The 19,585-nt window shown below is 29.9% G+C and overlaps 3 protein-coding genes across 4 annotated transcripts; 2 read left to right on the top strand and 1 right to left on the bottom strand.

Annotated features, from left to right (window-relative positions):
• The first annotated feature begins 717 nt into the window (after positions 1-717).
• On the top strand, positions 718-5,258 carry LOC106763982 (uncharacterized protein ycf36). Its single transcript, XM_014648173.2, has 4 exons — positions 718-1,275; positions 3,106-3,134; positions 3,800-3,856; positions 4,579-5,258. The coding sequence occupies exons 1-4, from the start codon at positions 792-794 to the stop codon at positions 4,786-4,788; spliced, it is 780 nt and encodes a 259-aa protein (XP_014503659.1). The 5' UTR covers positions 718-791; the 3' UTR covers positions 4,789-5,258.
• Positions 5,259-9,652: 4,394 nt separating this feature from the next.
• On the top strand, positions 9,653-13,178 carry LOC106763869 (protein REVERSION-TO-ETHYLENE SENSITIVITY1). Its single transcript, XM_014648034.2, has 3 exons — positions 9,653-10,016; positions 11,844-12,175; positions 12,636-13,178. The coding sequence occupies exons 2-3, from the start codon at positions 11,891-11,893 to the stop codon at positions 13,056-13,058; spliced, it is 708 nt and encodes a 235-aa protein (XP_014503520.1). The 5' UTR covers positions 9,653-10,016; positions 11,844-11,890; the 3' UTR covers positions 13,059-13,178.
• Positions 13,179-16,395: 3,217 nt separating this feature from the next.
• On the bottom strand, positions 16,396-19,026 carry LOC106763997. 2 transcript variants are annotated; one of them, XM_014648189.2, is made up of 6 exons: positions 18,806-19,026; positions 18,611-18,681; positions 18,481-18,539; positions 17,397-17,870; positions 17,036-17,126; positions 16,396-16,639 (listed from the first exon to the last, which is right to left on the bottom strand). In XM_014648189.2, the coding sequence occupies exons 1-6, from the start codon at positions 18,945-18,947 to the stop codon at positions 16,553-16,555; spliced, it is 924 nt and encodes a 307-aa protein (XP_014503675.1). In that variant the 5' UTR covers positions 18,948-19,026; the 3' UTR covers positions 16,396-16,552. The 2 variants fall into 2 exon arrangements, with proteins under 2 accessions (XP_014503675.1, XP_014503674.1); XM_014648188.2 differs by having other exon boundaries at positions 18,481-18,542; positions 18,806-19,025.
• Between the last annotated feature and the right edge of the window lie 559 nt (positions 19,027-19,585).

The following is a 19,585-nucleotide window of genomic DNA, read 5'->3' on the forward strand; positions in this document are numbered from 1 at the left end:
ACTAAGGGGATAATTGGTCAAATTTTTATGTCATGTATGATTTGCTACAAACTTAGTTACGATCTAATGAAGAACGCTTCTAACCACAAAATTCGTTAAAAAAAATATTGAGACTAATTAATCATATAACTTCACTCATTTTAAAAAATTATCATATAGGAAAAAGTTTAGACTGTGAAAGCATAATATAATTAGAGAGTTTTATATATCTGGTAACTATTTATATGGTGCCACGTCTTCATCATTTTTAAAGCACTATTACTTTTAGTAGTATTTGTTACGTAGACTTTTGTTTTTCATTGGATTTTGGTGTATTTTTTAAACAATCACTTCAAAAATGCATTCTTAGAGTAATTTTTTAAAATAAAATATTTACAGCAGTAAAATATTATACTGTTCGTGAATAGAAAATAAAAAATTGGAAGACAAAAATACAGTATATATTTAGAAACAACAAGACCGAATTTGGAAACGAGTTAAATACATTTTTTTTTATTCTCGTACCTTTTCTTTAAATTTACTTTTAGTTTTTATATTTTTTTTTAAAAAGTTAGTACTCAAACTTTATGCATTTTTATTAATTATGTAGGGATAAAAAATATTAAATATAGATATAAAGAATGACTGATATCATATATTATATAAGTTTACTTATTTTATTAATTTTATAACGATAAAAAAAATGATTAAATTTTAAAATTTAGGCATTTAAAATTAAAATAAGCATATTTTTCCATTTGAATGGATAATGGATAGAAGGAAGGAAAGAGAAAGAGTGAAGCAGAATAGCAATGGCAATGGCAGCAACAGCCACGCGCATATCACCATTACCATCAAGAAGAAGCAGACTCACACTTTCCCCAATCCCACTGTTTCGTATTCCCACCACAACCCTAACCACTTCCTTCATATCTTTCTCTTCCACAAGCAACAGCAACAACAACAACAACAAGGCTCCCCAAACAGATTGTCCCGTTCCTCTCGAACAGCAACCCATCAACGAGTACCACTCTCTCTCCACCTCCTTCCCTTTCTCCTGGGCCGCCCTCGACGCCGTCGAATACGCCTCCCGCCTCCTCGTCACCGGGACCTCCTTCGCTCTCCTCCTCGGCCTCCCCGTCGCCTGGTTCGGCTCCGCCGGCGCCCAGGCCGAGCCCCTCAAGCGCCTCCTCTGCGCCGCCTCCAGTGGCCTCTTCGCTGTCACGCTCGCCGTCGTTAGGATGTATCTGGGCTGGGCTTACGTCGGGAACCGACTGCTCAGCGCCACCGTTGAATGTATGTATCCTCCCTCACTCACACTACTCTCTTAATCTCTCAACTCTACATGAATTCTTTCAATTCTGATCCTGGAAAACCAATTAGAATAGCTTTGAAATATATTCAGCTCATGTTCTGTTCAAACTTCATAACAAACATACCAAAATTAAGAATTATAATTCATTTAGGAAACATATGTTATAGAAGGTTTTGTTAATTTCAGCCATATCTAACTATCCTATGACTATGATAAGAGACTAAGGTCACTTTGCATAGTGTGCAACACTGTGATCCCATCCCAAACTATCATAAGATGAATGGTTAGTTTTTAGTCAGCCATTGCTGTAAGAAAACTGTAATAAAACACTCTGAATGTTGGGTCTTCTTTAAGAATATACATTTTTATTCAAATAAAATTATTTTATTCTCGAAGAAGTTCTTTTACATTAATTTTTCCAACATCAAATATAAGCTGATTTTATGTTATAAAAACAATTTAGTAGTTTTTCTTATCTTATAAGTATTTGACATAATTTTGCCCTCACAGACTTTGATCACTGTACGTTAGTGTAACCAAATAAGTTTTAATAGTGTTTAAGTGGGCAATTCATTTATAAAGAGAACTTAAAATGTTTTATGAAAGAAATATATTTTTTACATTGAAGTTCTTGAAGTTTATTAGCATAATTGAATTATTTAAAGTTAAAGAATTTTAAATTTCATTTAAAGAAAGTAAGAATTAATATTTAATAAATTTGAATTGTTTTATTACAAAAAATATTTAAAAGATAAATTAGTTTAAAATAATATAAGTTCTTACTTAAATATTTAAAAATTTTGAAATTAGCTTTAAATCTAAAGTAAAAGTCATACCAACGTGATTAGATTATGCTTTTATACTCTTAGCATTTTTTTTTCTCTGATTAAGTGTTGAAGCATATGTAATGTCTTACTAACATAAATTATCTAATGTTGCTTAACAAATTTTTATCATTAAAGCATGTGCTTTGAAGTATATTGCCAAAATGAGCTGCTTATGTAGTTTAAGTCAAACATTCAATATAACAACTTTAGTGTTTAGTGATTTTTTTTTTTTTTGTATGTAATTTTTAAATTTATATAACATGGTAGAGTTTACAAATTTAAAATAAAAAATCTACTTTACAATGTAAATATTCTTAACTGAACAAAATTTACCTTACAACCAATAAAAAGTTATAAATATAATTTTTAAAATGATTGTGCTACCACAAATCTTCACACACGATAAGTTCATTATTTTTTTTACAATAATTATATGCATACTATGGTTTCTTTTGATTTGGATAATAAATTTTACACTGATAATCCAAAAAAGTTAAACTGTGTATTACTAAATTTAATTAAAATGTCCTGATAATACGAAATTATTTTATGGTAATCTAATCATGCAGTTTCATATAATAAATTAATTAAATTTTATAATAGTTATTTATTACTTAATAATATGAAAATGTTTATAATTACTGAATTTTACACTCACAATACTTAATTCATCCCACAACATCTGTGCAGTAACGTTATTAACTCATTTTCTTCCTGAAATTTCCTGAAACAAGTTAATTTTTTATTTTATTTTAATTACTTCACATTATACATACTTTTCAAAGATTCAGTATTTTTTAAAAAATAAAGTGGAGAATAAGAATTACAAGAAATTTGAACTTTATAAAATTAGGAAATTATTTGTAACACAAGCTACTTCATTTTTTTCCTTACGGTTTTCTCTTAAATTAAAGATTCAACCATTAACAGTGTTGAAAACTTTGCTAATGGATGCATAATCATATTCTTCTCTTAACATTACAGATGAGGAAACAGGGTGGTATGATGGTCAGGTATGTTCTTTTCAGTTCTTCCCCTTTTTTCCCTGAATGCTTAGTCTCATTTATGCAAAATCTTGGTGCAGTATAATTTGTTGTATGTGCCTATTCCATGAATTATCATCGCTAGCTTGAATGTTCTAGTGTTTCTTCTTTGTTGGTCTTTGTTATTTGGGTCCTCAATTGCTTGTTTCTTTAGCGGTTTGTTTCTCTCCCAGAGAAGAACTCCAAGCATAAAATGTATTATTCCTAGCTCTCCCAACAATTCTTGTAGAATACACTTCTGTGTGTATTGATGTTACCCACCACTACTATAAAGGAAACTAACACATATTAGCAGTGATATATAGCAAATGATGTTTGCGTGAAAAATACATGGATGAAAAAGTTAATGGATTTGATTGTGTGCCTATTCATTTGGTCCAATAAGTTATCCATGATAAATAATAAAGTATGATCCATAGATCTTTTAGGGTGTTCTTTGTTAAGCTTCTTTTGTAATCCTCACAAAAAATGTGCAAAACATGAACTGTTAAGCCTCTTCCTCTTGCAAAACATGGGTCTGATGCCCTTGTCATGTGAATTGGTGCAATGTCTCATGTAAGGATTCCCTTTGTTTTTGTTGTGTGGTATGAACAAATATTGCATTCTACCACTTAAGGCTTCGTGTTTCTCAACAGATATGGGTGAAGACTGCTGAAGTTTTGGCCCGTGATAGACTCCTCGGATCATTTTCTGTAAGTATTCTACTAAACCATTGCCACTTTTACACATAACTTCAGTGTTATTGCTAGAGATTCCTCTGACCCTAGTCATAATATAATGTGCATTATTGTTGCTCTTCTTTTGGACCTACTAAAATTGTTTTTTAATGTTTAAGATTATTTTGGTAGTGAATAGAATCAGTAGCTTAAACAGCCATGCCAGATAGTGATTGTTTTATCAAGCTTCGTGAATTAGGTATGTTCAAGGATATGATTGGATCAATTTTTTCCACGACAGACTTAAAAGAAAGAAAGTGAAATGAATTTTTTCATAATTTAAATACATAAATCAATTTCTAGAAGTTATTTCTTTAATTTATTTAAAAAATAGTTTTTAAGTTTTACACAACTAATTTTTCCTCAGAAAAAGTTCTTATTTTCTCTTTTATTCTTTTCTTGTAAAGTATTTATCTGAAGTTTATCCAATCAAGTTATTATGCTGTAAAAAGGTAGGCTTTTTATGACCTGAGCTTAATTTGTTTGAAGCTTTATGATCACTCCCTCTCTTCTTTTTTATAAGTCACATTCTAAAAAACTTATGTTGTTCCTTTGTATAAGTCACTTCAGAAAATAGGAAGACAACATGTGTCTATCTTGACTTTTGTGCCTTTTGCAAATAATGACATTTAACTTTCATTGAAACTCAAGTAATCTTCCTAATGAATTAACTTAACCAACAAGTTTTTTTGTTTAAGGTGAAACCTGTACTGAGCAGATTGAAAATTACTCTTGTAAGTCTGGCAACTTCTTTACTTGTATGTGCTATTATCCTCATCAACATTGATGGGAACCAAAATCTGACATCAAAAGAACCTAGAGTTCGAGTTGTACCTGGAGTTTACAACGATGATTCTGCAAGATTATTTGAACCAGATGCTTTTCGTGATGAATCTGAACTTCAATAATACATTATCATTTATAGTAAGAGTATATGGTTGCATAAATTTTTCCTTAAACACTTATCAGAGAGATAAAAAGTAAAAATGAAATAAATCTTTTCAAGAAAACTAAAGTTAATTTATGCAGAAGTTAATTTATAAGGATGTTCTCAAAATCAGATTTTAAACTCATGCATAAGTTAATTTAGTTTATGAAAAAGTTTATTTCAATTTTTTACTTATTTTTGCTTATATAAGTATTTATGGAAAAGTGTATCCAACCATACACAAAAACATCAACGATGGACCCTCCATGAATTGTAGATATTTGGCAGGAATAAGTTCTCCATTTATTTAGTATGAAATTCTATGTTAGGTGTACATATCTTATATTGCCTTTTACACACCATGTGTATACTGTAAATCTGGATACAAATGAACATATATACATATTCAGTTTCTCGTGTAATCATTTTTATATATTTTCTTTTCCTTTCGATCAATGTAATTTGAATTTAATTTTTATATATTCAGTTTCTTCTGTCATCATTATTTACCTCAAAGTAAATAATGTTAATTTTTCATTGTATGCTTTACCAAACCATCCTATACCAGATGGTCTTTCATGACAACCTCAACCTTTTTCTGTCTTAAGTATTTTTCAGAACAGATCATTTCTGTTGAAGTTAATAATTCTAGTGAACATATTGTGCATGCATAATGCTCCAGTTTTTTTAATTTGATTGAAGAGAAGTATATATATATATATACATGGAGAAGTGTGACTGGTAAATTTAACTTGGAACAACTTTCAACTATTAGAGAAAGAAATTCACAATAGAGAAAGTCCTAATCACATGTTGCATGTTCCTTCAAATTAGTACATACACCAAAGAAAAAATGACATAAATTGAAAATTTGAAAAATAAATTAGAGTAAGAAAGGAGAGGGTATGAAGAAAAACTAAAGTTTTCCCAGCAATATAATCTTGCTGGTATTGGCAGCCATTCAGCACCTCCAAAGCTGCCCAAGAAAGTTAGAACATCAGCATATATGGTGTCACCCATACTAATAATGAAACTAATATTGGTCATATTTTTTAAAATAATTATATGTTTTCAATTTTCTCTTGTTTCCCTTACATTATCTCTTACATCTATTTATTTTTAATTTATCTTCTTCTTTTTTTCTTTAAATCTCTATTGCATTTCTCACATTTGTCATCCCTTCACATCTCTCTATTCAAAGAATGTATACACCTCAAAAGGTATCATGAAATAATATTTCTCTGTTTTAGAAGTAGTTTTTGAGATTTTTCAGTCAAATGGGTTGTAAGAAAATACATATTTACACCAAAAAATGTAACAAAATAGTTAACACTGTACTACATATTTCTCTTTCTTTTCATTATCTCTTTATCATTTCATAGCATTATTGATATAATTATTTCATGGAGCAATTAATATTTAACTATATAAAAAAATGGCTGGTCAAAGATTCAGGAAGAACAACCATATCAAGAAATATATTTTTTTCCAATTAAATATTCATGATGGCTCTACACAAAAGTGTTAACAAATCTTTGATACAAATTCACTTCCCACATGGGATCTTTATTAGATATCTAAATAATAAAATATATAATAAAAATAGAAGCAATAAAAATAAAAAATAAATATTACTATAATAATGCCACAAGATATGACCTTTTGGTCAACTTATTGTAGATTGTGTTTGGATCCAATATGGATTATTGAAAGTTGAGGTTCAACATCACTTCCCACTCCACCATTCACCTCTCACCAAATCACATTAATTTCAATTTTCTTTCAAAATTAAATAATTATGAAAATAACTAGTTCAAGAAATAATAAAAATTAGGTTCTCAGATAATTAAAATATTTAAGATTTAATTTAATAAACGATAAAATTAGGAAGAAAACTATTTTTATGAAATATGAAGAGAAATTCAGAAAAATATAAGTTGGATGAAGGAGAAAATAAGTGATTGTATATTCACACAGACTTTGGAATGAACATTGTATATGACGTTTCAACTTTACACATAATCTAAATTAAAAGTTCTTTTCACAATAAATTATAATATGAAAACAATAATAAAAGTATATTCTAGGTATTATCTTCAGTTAAAATATCATTTTATTTCAATAATTATTATCAAATTAAACCATAAAAATAAAGATTGAATATTGACATGAATTAATAATAATAACACCAATAATATATCTAATATTACATACTTTTGTTTGACAAAAACAGATATATTTTTACTTTTATAAATAAAATCTATTTCGTTCTATTTCCTACACATTTTAACCTTTTTAAAATGTTTCTTTCAGGATTCATGTTACTTATGTATAATATTAATAAGTGAATATATGTTGCTCAAAAAGACTATGCATATTTTATTATATTGAATCAGTAATTATTAAATGATTTTGTTGGTATTTTAGTCATAAATTATGGTCATAACTTCGTTAATTTTTATAATAATTATTTTTAAAATATTAATAATTATTTTTTTACAAAAGTATATATATAATAGTGTAAACTTACACTATAGTTACTTTCAAATAAAAATAGAAAAGCAAAAAATATTTTTTCTCTAGTTAAAATTAATTTATACGTAATACAAATTTTTTATCTTAAAAAATCTACAAGTTTACTTATATTAATTTGTAAAAAAACTTATTTATTTATTTTCTTATTTTAAAAGTGTGTACTTTAAAACAAGTTCAGCCAAACCTAAATATTTTAACCGATGTCTATGAACGCCGTATACTTTTTTTTTTACGGTCGAAATGAATATAGACAACAACCTAAATTCGTTCTTGCATTAAAATGTCATGAGAAATTAAAAAAATGCAAGTTTTCCTTACGAGGAAACTAGCAAAGGGAAAGTGCACTACGCTACACAAAGACACAAAAAAAAAAAAACACACTAAAACACAACGAAAACTCATTTTAATAAGTTCAAATGAGAGATAATACATCAAAGATTACTTTAATCGGAGTAAAAATAACTTTAAATAGTTAAAAAGAGAGGAAACTTACTTGGAAATGCAGAGCAGCGGAGAGAAAAGGTAAAGACGATCAAAGTGTGGGTTCGCAAACCGCCGGTTTGTAGTGTTATTTAACAAGAAATTAGACGTCTGTTGTATACAGAACTGATGTCTAAAATAGCAAATACGTCGGTGGCTTGACTAATATGACGTCCATTTGATTTAAAAATTAATATTTTTGTTGTATATAGACGTTGGCTTGGCAGGATGAGACATCTCGTGGGTGGAAACGAATGTCTTTTCACATACCTAGTAGGATTTTAGATGTCGGTACCTGAGGTAACTGACGTCTAGAATTGTACATAGACGTCAATGTGGCGAGATCCGACGTCTATAGGGCTGAAAAAAGTGATTATTCACTTGCCTGACAGACATATAAGCGTCAGTTAGAAGCAACCCGACGTCTATATGTCTGACAGGTAGGTGAGTAGCATTAATTTTTGTCATATAGACGTTGTGGCTCTCGTTAATGCGGCGGGATCCAACGTTTATAGACTGAATAAAGTGACTATTCACCTGCCTAACAGACATATAGGTGTCAGTTAGCAAGAGCCCAACGTCTATATGTCTGATAGGTAGGTGAGCAACATTAATTTACGCAATATAGACATCGGGGCCCCTCTAGAACCGACGTTTATAAGGTTGAAGGAAATGACTCTTCACCTAATGGTCAGAAATATAGACGTCAGGTTGGAAGGGACGACATCTAAAATACTATAGACGTCAGGGATCAACCTAATGGACGCCTATATTGCTAACTTATTAACGGAAATGCTACCGGTCATCAATATACGTCGTGCTTATCCTTAATCGACGTCTACCGTATAAAGTTAAACAACGTTTTTACATTAGTGTAGTTATAAAAAAACAATTAGTATTAGTTTTTTTTACTTTAAAGGAAGAACACTTTATTCATAAAGACTCCACAGAATTCACAAATTCTCTAGTAGCTCTAACTATACATAGAAGGCTCAAATTAATTATTCAATAATACATTTATAACCACATAAGAGTTAAAGAAAACATACAATTTTGACAATATTGGTCATGTAAACTTGTAGCTCGACGACGCGAGTCTTAGAATTAACTCGGATCTTCAAAGATACAAAAGAAGTTATAAGAAAAAAGTACAAATATTTAAGAGAAAAAATATTCTAAAATAATAAAGATTTTTATAAAATGTACTCTTCCAAATAATTTTTATTTATAACTTTAACTTTTTAATAATAAATTATATGAGTATCATTTATAAAATTATTTTCTACTCTTAATCAAATTTCTAATACGTCACATCTATCGTCTCCTAAAACTTAATAATCCTGAATAATATATGTATATACTAAATTTTATAATGATTTACCTTCTGTCTTATTTGTTTTATATTTCAAAATTATTTGTGATAGTAAATTTCTCAACTCTCATACAAGAGTTTATTTTCGATTAATTCCATGAAGTTTTATGTGAAACATTAAAATTAGGCTATAATGTAATATACATTTGAAAGAAAGAAAGGTTATTTTGAGAAAGTTTAATACTGGTTAACTTCAAAAAATGACATCTTAAAAGACTAAAACAAATTAACCATGTTATTAAAAAACACATCTTTATCGAAAAAACACAATTATTACTACTAAAAGTTGCAGTTTTTACAACTTGGGGTTGAAAAGAAAAACGCAAGAACTCTGTAGACATCATAGGGACCCACCATGAAAGATAAAAAATTGAAGGTTCATGCACCTTTCCCATATAGCGTCTTTCCCTTCGGTTTCAAAACAACTCGAGAAACATTTTCCTAAATGAAACAAAGAATAATAATTAATCAAATCGAAATTGAAATTTATATTTCTAGAAAGAGAATAATAGCTTGTGGACTTTGTGAATCTGTGTTGTGATTTTTTTCCCAAGTGGTTGGTTTCATCTCCAACATACATAAATCGCATATCAAAGTGCAATAACTCCCAACAACTTCCTCTGCTCAATTTCATCACACCCCTTTGTGATTTTCCTTTGAGCCGTGATTTCCTTACAACATATGTTCTGTTCTCAACTTCTCTCCTTCTTCTGACATGTTATGCACATTGATGAACGGTCTGAAGTGTTTATCGATATCTCCAATGTGGGGATTTATGTCTATATAATGAGGACAGTGAAGAACTATTCCCACAGGGAAAGGTAAGTTCTTTTTTGCTTTTCTGTTTCGTTTTTTTTCTGGGTAGTTTTTGAGAAGTTAAAGTTCATTGCTTTCATGGTTGAGGGATTTTGTGGTAAAGATGTGTGATTGACTTTGTGTCTTTTTCTATGGTCTTTTCTGTTGGTGTTATGATTGGCTTTCTGCTTGAGTCTTTAGTTTGACATTGGACACTGTTGGTTTTGTGTTTTCCATTGGGTGGGGTTTCCAGCATTTAGGGGAATTTACACCAATGTTTTTTTATTGTTGATATATATAGACATTTCATCTTAATTACACTTTGGTTACGGTTATGGTAATAGTTTATTATTCTGTGCTGTTTAGGAGAATGATAGGTGTAAGAAAATCACTATTCTAAAAGCTGTGGTACTTTTCTTTGTTATCAATACTCATTGTCTACTCTTGAGTTGCTAGATCGAATGTGGGAAGGAAAGAGAAACCTATTCGAGTAAGGTTTGTTTACGTAATAGGACTAAAAATCATGTCAATTTTTCATGTTATATGAAAAAGTTTAAACCAGATGTAGGAATGTGCATTATGCAGGGATGAAAGTTTTCTTTTAAGATTGTAATATTAAATTTATGAGAAAACCAAATTTATTATTTTTTGGTGCATCTTAGAGATGACGTGTCAATTTGCGGACATCATATATGCTGATAACCTAAAAATGCATGAAGCATGAGAATTGTTTAGCTTATTAAGGTAAAGTGATTACAAAATTGATAATATGGTAAAGTACATCTGTATTTATAAAGATCTTATCTGTCTTTTCACTTGTTGTTGGTCCATTATAAGAAGGTTGCTATAGATAGCTGTTTATTTGGGAATTGATCCATGTGAACTTGCAAATTTGATTTTCCTAAAAGCAATTGACAATACTGTAGTACCATATAATATTGCAATTACATCTCATTGCAGACTTTAAATAAACAATTAAGTAGATAAATAGGTTGGTAAAATAGATGGAGATAGTTGAAGTGTTGAAATTAGATCAACCAGAGTGAGTTGTGCAATGTGGTGGAATGACTTAGTTAATGTGTTGGATATCCTACATCAATTAGAGACAAGCGAGTTTATAATATATAAGTAGGTACAAATCTCATCTTACAAGTCGAATTTTGTGAGATTGAGTTAGGTCCACTTCTTAGCATGATATCAAAGTCATAGATTAAAACCTATTCAAGTGAGATTTGTTGTCTATTGGATTTATTGTGTCACCTGCTATTAGACTACCCATTAATGTCTAGTCTTAGGCATGAGATGTAAATATCTCGGCGTGATTGGGGGATGTGTTGGAGATCTCATATCAACTAGAGATAAGACGAGTTTATAATATATAAGTGGGTGCAAACTTCACCTTTGAAGCCGGTTTTGTGAAGTTAACTTAAGTTTAAAGTTCACTTATTAACTATTACAAATGTTTAGCCAAAGTTACTTTGTCCTTGTGAATACTTCTGACTATGATTGTTTTGGGGTTACCATGTGATGTGAAATTTCTACTGTTTCAAAGTTTTCTCACTTAGAATTTCTTGTTTCCAATATGACATTTGTTAATAATCTTAAACATTTATTTAGTGCAAGGATACATTTGGTTGGTTTGTATGCTGTGATGTTGCAATATTTTACACGCAGGTCCTAAATTATATTTGTGATTCCCTCGTGTATTTACCTTTGGCATTCAAACAGTAGTAGTAGGTTATACATTCAATTATAATCTAGCTATTGGTGTCATAAGGTTTGTTGATACAGGATTAAGTATATGAAACTACAAAAGAATTGCTGTTTCACTTTATCCTTTTTTCACTGTGCAGAATTGGGATGTGCAGAGGACTAGTTTGTTGTGCTATAGACTTTTACTATGGAGTTAAATACAAGTTACGACATTGAACTTTCACAAATTGAAGAAAGAACACAGCATGAGTTGTGGCCTCTAGATCAAATTGATCCAACCAATGCAAAGTTTCCATGTTGTCTGGTTTGGAATCCATTTCCAGTGGTCTCATGGTTGGCTCCCTTCTTTGGTCACGTTGGAATTTGTAGGGAGGATGGAGTTATTATAGATTTTTCAGGCTCACATGAAGTGCATGTCGATGATTTTGCGTTTGGTTCAGTGGCAAGATACTTGCAACTCGATCGTGAACAGGTCATTTCTCAAATACAATATCTAATTCCCTTGTTGCCCTCTTTCTACACAGTTTCTTCTCATTTATAAATATATTCATGTTTTGCAACATAATATCATACCAAATTCAGTTAACTATGTTTTGTTGGTTATAGGAATTTGTGCTACTAATGGTCTTTTATAGTCAATTAAAATTAAAGTATGGGTGCATCATAAACTCTGTCCATTAAATTTTTTGGTTGGTGTCAATTGTTTAATTGTTTAGAAGCACAATAAACTCTTAGTTGACATTCTTTGTGTTGGAAGTCCCACATCGACTAGAGATAAGGTCAATTTATAATATATAAGTGAGGTATAAACTTCACTTTACAAACCGGTTTTATAAGATTGAGTTAGATTTAAAAACTCACTTTCTAATATGATATCAGAACTACGCTTCAAACCTACTTCTAATACTTTGTGATCTCAAATGTTGTTGCAGTGTTGCTTCCCTCCTAACCTATCTGCACACAAATGCAAGCAACGTTACCGACATGGTGATTATGGCACTGCAATCGCATGGGATGATGCATTACAAGCCAGTCTGCGGGATTATGAGACCAAAACTCACAACATTTTTACTTGCAACTGCCACTCATTTGTGGCTAACTGTCTGAATCGTGTTTGTTACGGCGGATCAATGGACTGGAACATTGTGAATGTAGCGGCTTTGATTATGTTGAAGGGTCACTGGGTTGGTTTCTGGGCAATTGTAAGATCTTTCATGCCTTTTTTTATGGTTTCTTTCTTAGGAGTTGTGATGATTGGATGGCCCTTCTTACTTGGACTACTATCAGTGTCTCTGCTTTTGATGTTGTGGTTTGTAGTTGGCACTTACGTTGTTGGAAACCTATCACACTGTTAAAAATGCTTATGCTTTGCTTGTTCTCTCTTCACCAAGTAACAGTTTTAGATCTGATTTTGGAATAAAAAGTTGTTATTTCTTTTGGAAAGTTGATCAAGTAGTTTATTAGAGTTTGTATTATTGTGCAATCATATTTGTGTAGATGGTGAAACTGTTATGCAACCTATGAGCATACTGTTTCAAGTTTCAGATTCTCATGTCTTTTAAGCATTGACACATTTATTTTTGATAGCAAGATGGAATGTCTTTTGTGAACAAAACTTAAATTTTTATCCTGAAAGCTTCACGATTAAAATTAAATTAATTTAGAATACATAAATAAATATAAATTTTATTTTACAACTCTGTTTTTGAGTTTAGTTAAGTTCAAAATTTATAATATCAATTCTATTATTAAAGTCTATCTTAATTATATTTAGGGATAAATATGTTTTTAGTCTCTATACTTTGGGACGATTTTGGTTTTAGTCCCTCTTTCAAACTAAGGTAAAATTTAGTCCTTCAACTTTAGAAAACTCTGGTTTTAGTCATTTTTACCAAATTTTTTTAACTTTATTTTCTCAGTTAATATTGAAGCAAAAATGTGTCAAACAGTGTAAACAATCCAAATGCTATAATGAAACGTGCTTGAAACAACAAATAAAGTTAAAAAAAATTGGTAAAAAGGACTAAAACCATAATTTTCTAAAGTTGAATGACTAAATTGTATCTTAGTTTGAAAGAGGGACTAAAACCAAAATCGTCCCAAAGTATAGGGACTAAAAACATATTTAACCCTTATATTTATTATTGGTTGAATTATATTGTTTTATTTTTTGGACTTAAAATCCCCATTTAAGTAATGAACTCTTTAGTATTGGTTAAATTTTATTATAGATCATCAAATATTATTTAGGAAAAAAGAATTTAGTTCCTAAACATTAATTTTTTTAAAAAAATATAGTTTAAAAAAACTCATTTTAGTCACTCAAATTTAATATTTAGAGATTAAAATTATATTTTATCAATTTTAACACACTAAAATATTACCCGAAATCACTTAATTTTGAATTCATTATTAATTTCAACGGACGTATAAATATATTAGAAGAAACAATTCAAGGAATGTACGGAATATCATACCTTGTTTTTTTTTTCTTTTCTCCATCATCTTCTTTTCTCTTAGGTTAAAAATATAAATGTAGAATTGAGTCTAATATAACCTTATGCTTATTTATTTGCATCTTTCATTACTCTTTCAAACTGGATTTTTCACATCTAACATATAATTTTAATATTTTTATCTTTTTAGAAATAATTTATCTCATATTCCAATCCTCTAATTCATCTCGTTCTAATTTATTTAGGGTTAAATATGTTTTTAGTCCCTATACTTTGGAGCGATTTTGGTTTTAGTCCCTCTTTCAAATTATGGTACAATTTAGTCCTTCAACTTTAGAAAACTCTGGTTTTAGTCCTTTTTACCAATTTTTTTAACTTTATTTGCTGTTTCAAACGCGTTTCTCAGTTAACATTGAAGCAAAAATGTGTCAAACAGTGTAAACAATCCAAATGCTACAATGAAACGTGCTTGAAACAAAAAATAAAGTTAAAAAAATTTGGTAAAAAGGACTAAAACCAGAGTTTTCTAAAGTTGAAGGACTAGATTGTACCATAGTTTGAAAGAGGGACTAAAACCAAAATCGTCCCAAAGTATAGGGACTAAAAACATATTTAACCCATTTATTTATCTAGTCGTTTATATCATTTAATCAATTTAATCAAAGTTATCCTTAATAACATAAATATTCCTAAGATGTATTAATATTTTGTATATATTTATTTTAGTGGGATGTTACAAACTAACATTTATCAAAATTTAAAAATAAAAAAATGTTTACAAGCTGAACAAATTTCAAGTCTTACCAGGCAAATTATGTTAACTAAGAAAACATGTTATATATATTACTAAATATTTGAGATTAAAGTCGTATTCATCTTTTAGGTTCAATCATTTTGTTACATTAATTATTGAATATTTTAGATGTATTTGGATTTATTCAATAAATAATCAAATTAATCTTTTTTTATATCTATTTTAATGTATTTCCTTAATAAAACCAAAACTCGATTTTAACATTTATAGAAGTGATAACACTAAAAGAATAATTTTCTTCCTTATTAAGGTCACATGACATTTTTATATATCAATCTACTTATTCTCAAACACCATAGCAAATGATATGACAAAAGGAACAAAAAAAAATAGTTGAAACTATATATACATTATGCTTAATGTTAATGTACTTATCCATCACTAAAGTGATATTATTCTTAATGCCTAATATTATTATACATAAAATGACATCTTTGATAGAAAGAATGGTTGACTTTAAGAGATAGTAGATTGAATTTCAAAAGTTTTTCACAATTAGACATTAAAACTAAGAGTAATAATATCATAATACATTTTTACATTCATTTTGACATATGATATAAAAATAAAATAGTTATGAAAGTGTAAAGTTTTATATTTTTTAAAATAGAAGAAAAGAAAAAATAAATAAAGATAATATCAAATAAATGTAAAAAGCTTAAATATATCAAAAGAATATTTTTCTAAAACTAAATTCAAATATTCATAGTTTAAAAAATGTCAACAGCATATTGTTCTTTACACTTCCATTTTATCAAAACATAATTATAAACCAAACTTAAAGAGTGAATAGTAAAGAGAAGAAAAAAATAGTCAAAGATTTATATTATTTCACTTAAAAAAGAAAGTTCCATTTTAATTGTTTAATAAACATGATTAGACTCACTATTATCATTACAAGAAAATGAGAAGGAAAGAAAATCATCAAAAATATCATAAACCTCGCAAGATCTCCTATATTGTGAAAGATCCTTCATCTGAACCATCTTGACAATCCTAATTAATAATTACAACCTAATATGGGAGGGGTGTATTAGAAAATTTATATTATTATCTTTTAGATTATTTGGCAAAGTTTGACCTAAACCTTTTAAAAAATGATGATTCAGTTCAAGAAGAAAGGCAAAGTTGTAAAACACAGTATGTCACCTATTTTTCTACTATTTTATCACACCAATAAGAAGGCATTCCCCTCACAGTGAGAGTCTTCTATTTGTATATTACCAAATCAAAAACAATATCCGTTGTCATCTCTACCAGTGCTTCTACAGTACTTATACTCACGTCATGGCATCTTATATTCAAATCATTCAGTAAAACGTTTAAAAATACATTTCATTAGAAAAGAAAAGATTGCCCAAAATAATCTCTTTATATTTACTAAAAAGAAAAATACACAACAAAATAATGAGTGTATAGGTGTATCGTTCAATCATCAAGATCTTATTAGTTTTTGCATCGTGCAACAGAGTCTGGACTTCAGAGCCCGAAGTATACATGTTAATCAGAACTTTTAAATAGCTATACCGTTGTGACAAGTGGGCAACAAAAAAGTTACAAAAGAACACAAAAAAAGAAATCAAGCTCCATACTTGGGAGCTTTCCAAAGCTTAAAGGCTATCTCATGCAAGAACCTATCTGCCGGTATTGTAAGATTTCCACCCCACTGCATGGCAAGAAGAGAGAAATAGTGAAGCAAACATTATTGAGTAACATGAATTACATGGTAGCTTAAACGAGTGACAAGCTTACGAAAATTCCACAATGGTTAGAACTCAAACCATGATACTTCACAAAAAGTGTATTTAGAACTCAAACCATGATTCTTCACAAAAGGTGTAAACTCTTGCCGAATAAAAAAAAAATTATGGTATACTAGAGGGAACACTTAAGTAAAAACGAAAGTTTTAAAGATTGAAGTCTGTTAGGTTGTGTAGATTGGACAGGAGATTTTAAGATCAAGAAATAGATCAAGACCAGGTAAAGGAAAAATAGAAACATTAATCGGGAAAAATCATTACTCAATTGTAAATAAAACACGAAGAAAAATCTTTAAGCACACCTTCATAAAGTCTTCAAAAGAAAATCTCTCTGCGTTATCCTTGCGAGTCACAGCATATTGCCATTGGGCAATTAACATGGGAGAAAATGACCTGTATCATTTCATATGAGATAAATAATCAAACCAATCCAAAGAGAAAGCAAATATTCCTAATCTTCAATTACTATAACTTAGGTAGTATTTGGTTGACATGTGCATATCATAACATGAGTCCTATTTATGTTTGCATATTTTGGAAATATAAAAGAACACAGTAAAAGTAAAAAATTTATCCATTTTGGTTCCACCTAAAAGCATAGAACCAAGGAAAAATGAAATATCTATTTCATTCTGTCCATGGGCTAAATGCTGCTTTAATTACCTTACATCCTTTCGAGGAATCCCTCCTTTCATACCGTAACTTTGTAGAGGATAAAGGACGGAAAGATGAGAGTTCTTCTCATCAACCCTCTTTGAAACAGGAAACTTGGAATCGTCACCCTCCAAGACATTGCCATAGCTCATGACAACGGACAAATGCAGACGTGAACCGATGTCAGATCCGGGCTGTGCTTGACTCGTTATCCCTCCAACCAAAGCATTCATATACCCCACATCAGCAGCAACCACTTCCTGTTCACCAGCTCCAACGTGAAAGAAAACAAGATCATAATGGTCATTGTCCAGCACCTTCCCTTCTTCGAGGCCAAGCAACTTGAGCAGCTCAAGGGCCACAACCTCGGCAGAACGACCTCCCAGTAACTCGTTCAGTTGAAGCACACTAAATCCAAGTTTGGCACTAAAAGACTTCAAGCTTGAATTGTTGGTCAAAATAGCAGCTTTCATTCCCATAAACCTGTATTTGGAAAAAGAAACCATTTATTTGATCTATTTAAATCAATCATTTGATTCTTAGAGATGACACATTTAAGAATCAGTCCCTCTGTGAAAAAACTGAAGTTTTAGTACCTGTAATAGAAGTCCTTTATTTAGTATAAATGGTTCCTTGTTGTTCTTATGTTTCTTATGTCTTTGACCCTTAAAAACTAAACTTTCAGTCCTTAACTTCTAAGGACTAAAATCTAACCTTTTTTTTTTTATATATATATTTGATCAAGACCCTGTTTGGATATCTTCTCAGTAAGCACTTGCAAAAGAAGAAAATAAATAAGGAAAAATAAGCCGAGTTTCTCATATAAGCTAAAACCATCTTATTCACTTCATCTTTTATAGAAACTATCTCATTTAACTTTTTTTCAAAGCCTCATTTTAACTTACTCACGAACTAATTCTAACTTACCGGAAAAACATAATTCAAATACCTTGTTATTTTCTTCTTTTAAAAATCCATACATGACCCAAACAATTATAAATACTATAGGGAAGTTTATCCACAGAAGCAAAAAAGGATTATTTAACATTTACAAACAAAAAAATTGAAAATGGAAAACAAATAAAGAAAATACCTATCAGACAAGGTTTGTTTTGGTGGATCCTCTTGGCTATCACCATCACTGATTTCCCCCTTCTAAAAAGGAATGAAAGAATATCACAACGATGAAAGAAAAAACCAAAACTTGAGCAAATGGGTCTCACCATATTAGAATAAGTATGACATGCATCCAACAGCACTGCAAATTCTCTAACTGCCCTCTCATCCCCGCTTTCTGAAAACTACATATCCAAGTGAATTTAAATGTGGCAGGAGCAAAAATGGGAGAAAAAGAAATTGAAAAGTTTGTTGGGCATTATTACAAACAAATGGAGGTTGTGGATTGAGAATAAGGGAACCTGAGGGTGGAGAATTCGGGAGACTCAAGAAACCGCAGGAAGATAGAGAAGCGAGAGAGTGAAGGTGGGAGTGCGATGAATCGACGAAACGAGCAAATCCATCGCCGAATAAGACCAGCGATCGACTTGGCTTGTCTGCCATTGTTTCCTGCTTCTCAGTTCTTCACAATTTTGGAATCAGATGCAGAGAGAGAATAAAGTGAAATGAAGAATGATTATTGTGGGAGTGTCTTTATATTATTATATATTTAATTTTTATTATAAAAAAATAAGGCATAAAACTTTTATACGAAAATATTCACTACATTTTTTATATAAGGGGTATTGTGCAAGGAGTGTCTCTATATTATTATATAAGGAGTGTCTCTAATTTTTTTTTATTTAATAATTTTATGGTAGTAAAATATTTTATATACTGTGTTGTAGGAAATATGTTATAAATAATATTTCCATCTTAAGCTAACGTTTTATGACCATGATTATAAATCACAAGTTTGGGTCCACTTTTGACCACCCTAAGAAAATTCTCAAAATATGAAAAACCACAAGAATGAAGAAATCCTTAAACAAATCTTTCAAAAAATACAAAACTCTAATGTTAAACTTGAAAAATGTCAATCTGTTTTTTATTAGGAAAATGATATTTTAACATCATTTTTTGACACTATTTTGACACTCTACACGTGTCAAAATGTGATTGGACGATTTCAAATTAAAAAAACAAATTTTGGTTTTTCTCTTCCAAATATACCTCTGCCTCAACTTTTTAATTTGAAATCG

This window comes from Vigna radiata, chromosome 6 (assembly GCF_000741045.1).
Source record: "Vigna radiata var. radiata cultivar VC1973A chromosome 6, Vradiata_ver6, whole genome shotgun sequence".
Lineage (NCBI taxonomy): Eukaryota > Viridiplantae > Streptophyta > Magnoliopsida > Fabales > Fabaceae > Vigna > Vigna radiata.

Excerpts from the sequence above, each read along its gene's own strand:
- LOC106763982 (XM_014648173.2), top strand. The coding sequence starts at position 792 with ATGGCAATGGCAGCAACAGCCACGCGCATATCACCATTACCATCAAGA. Across the intron at positions 3,135-3,799 it reads CAGGGTGGTATGATGGTCAG|ATATGGGTGAAGACTGCTGA; the intron begins GTATGTTCTTTT and ends GTTTCTCAACAG. Across the intron at positions 3,857-4,578 it reads GACTCCTCGGATCATTTTCT|GTGAAACCTGTACTGAGCAG; the intron begins GTAAGTATTCTA and ends TTTTTGTTTAAG.
- LOC106763869 (XM_014648034.2), top strand. The coding sequence starts at position 11,891 with ATGGAGTTAAATACAAGTTACGACATTGAACTTTCACAAATTGAAGAA. Across the intron at positions 12,176-12,635 it reads TGCAACTCGATCGTGAACAG|TGTTGCTTCCCTCCTAACCT; the intron begins GTCATTTCTCAA and ends ATGTTGTTGCAG.
- LOC106763997 (XM_014648188.2), bottom strand. The coding sequence starts at position 18,947 with ATGGCAGACAAGCCAAGTCGATCGCTGGTCTTATTCGGCGATGGATTT. Across the intron at positions 18,543-18,610 it reads GTCATACTTATTCTAATATG|AAGGGGGAAATCAGTGATGG; the intron begins GTGAGACCCATT and ends ATTCCTTTTTAG. Across the intron at positions 17,127-17,396 it reads ATTCCTCGAAAGGATGTAAG|GTCATTTTCTCCCATGTTAA; the intron begins GTAATTAAAGCA and ends GAAATGATACAG.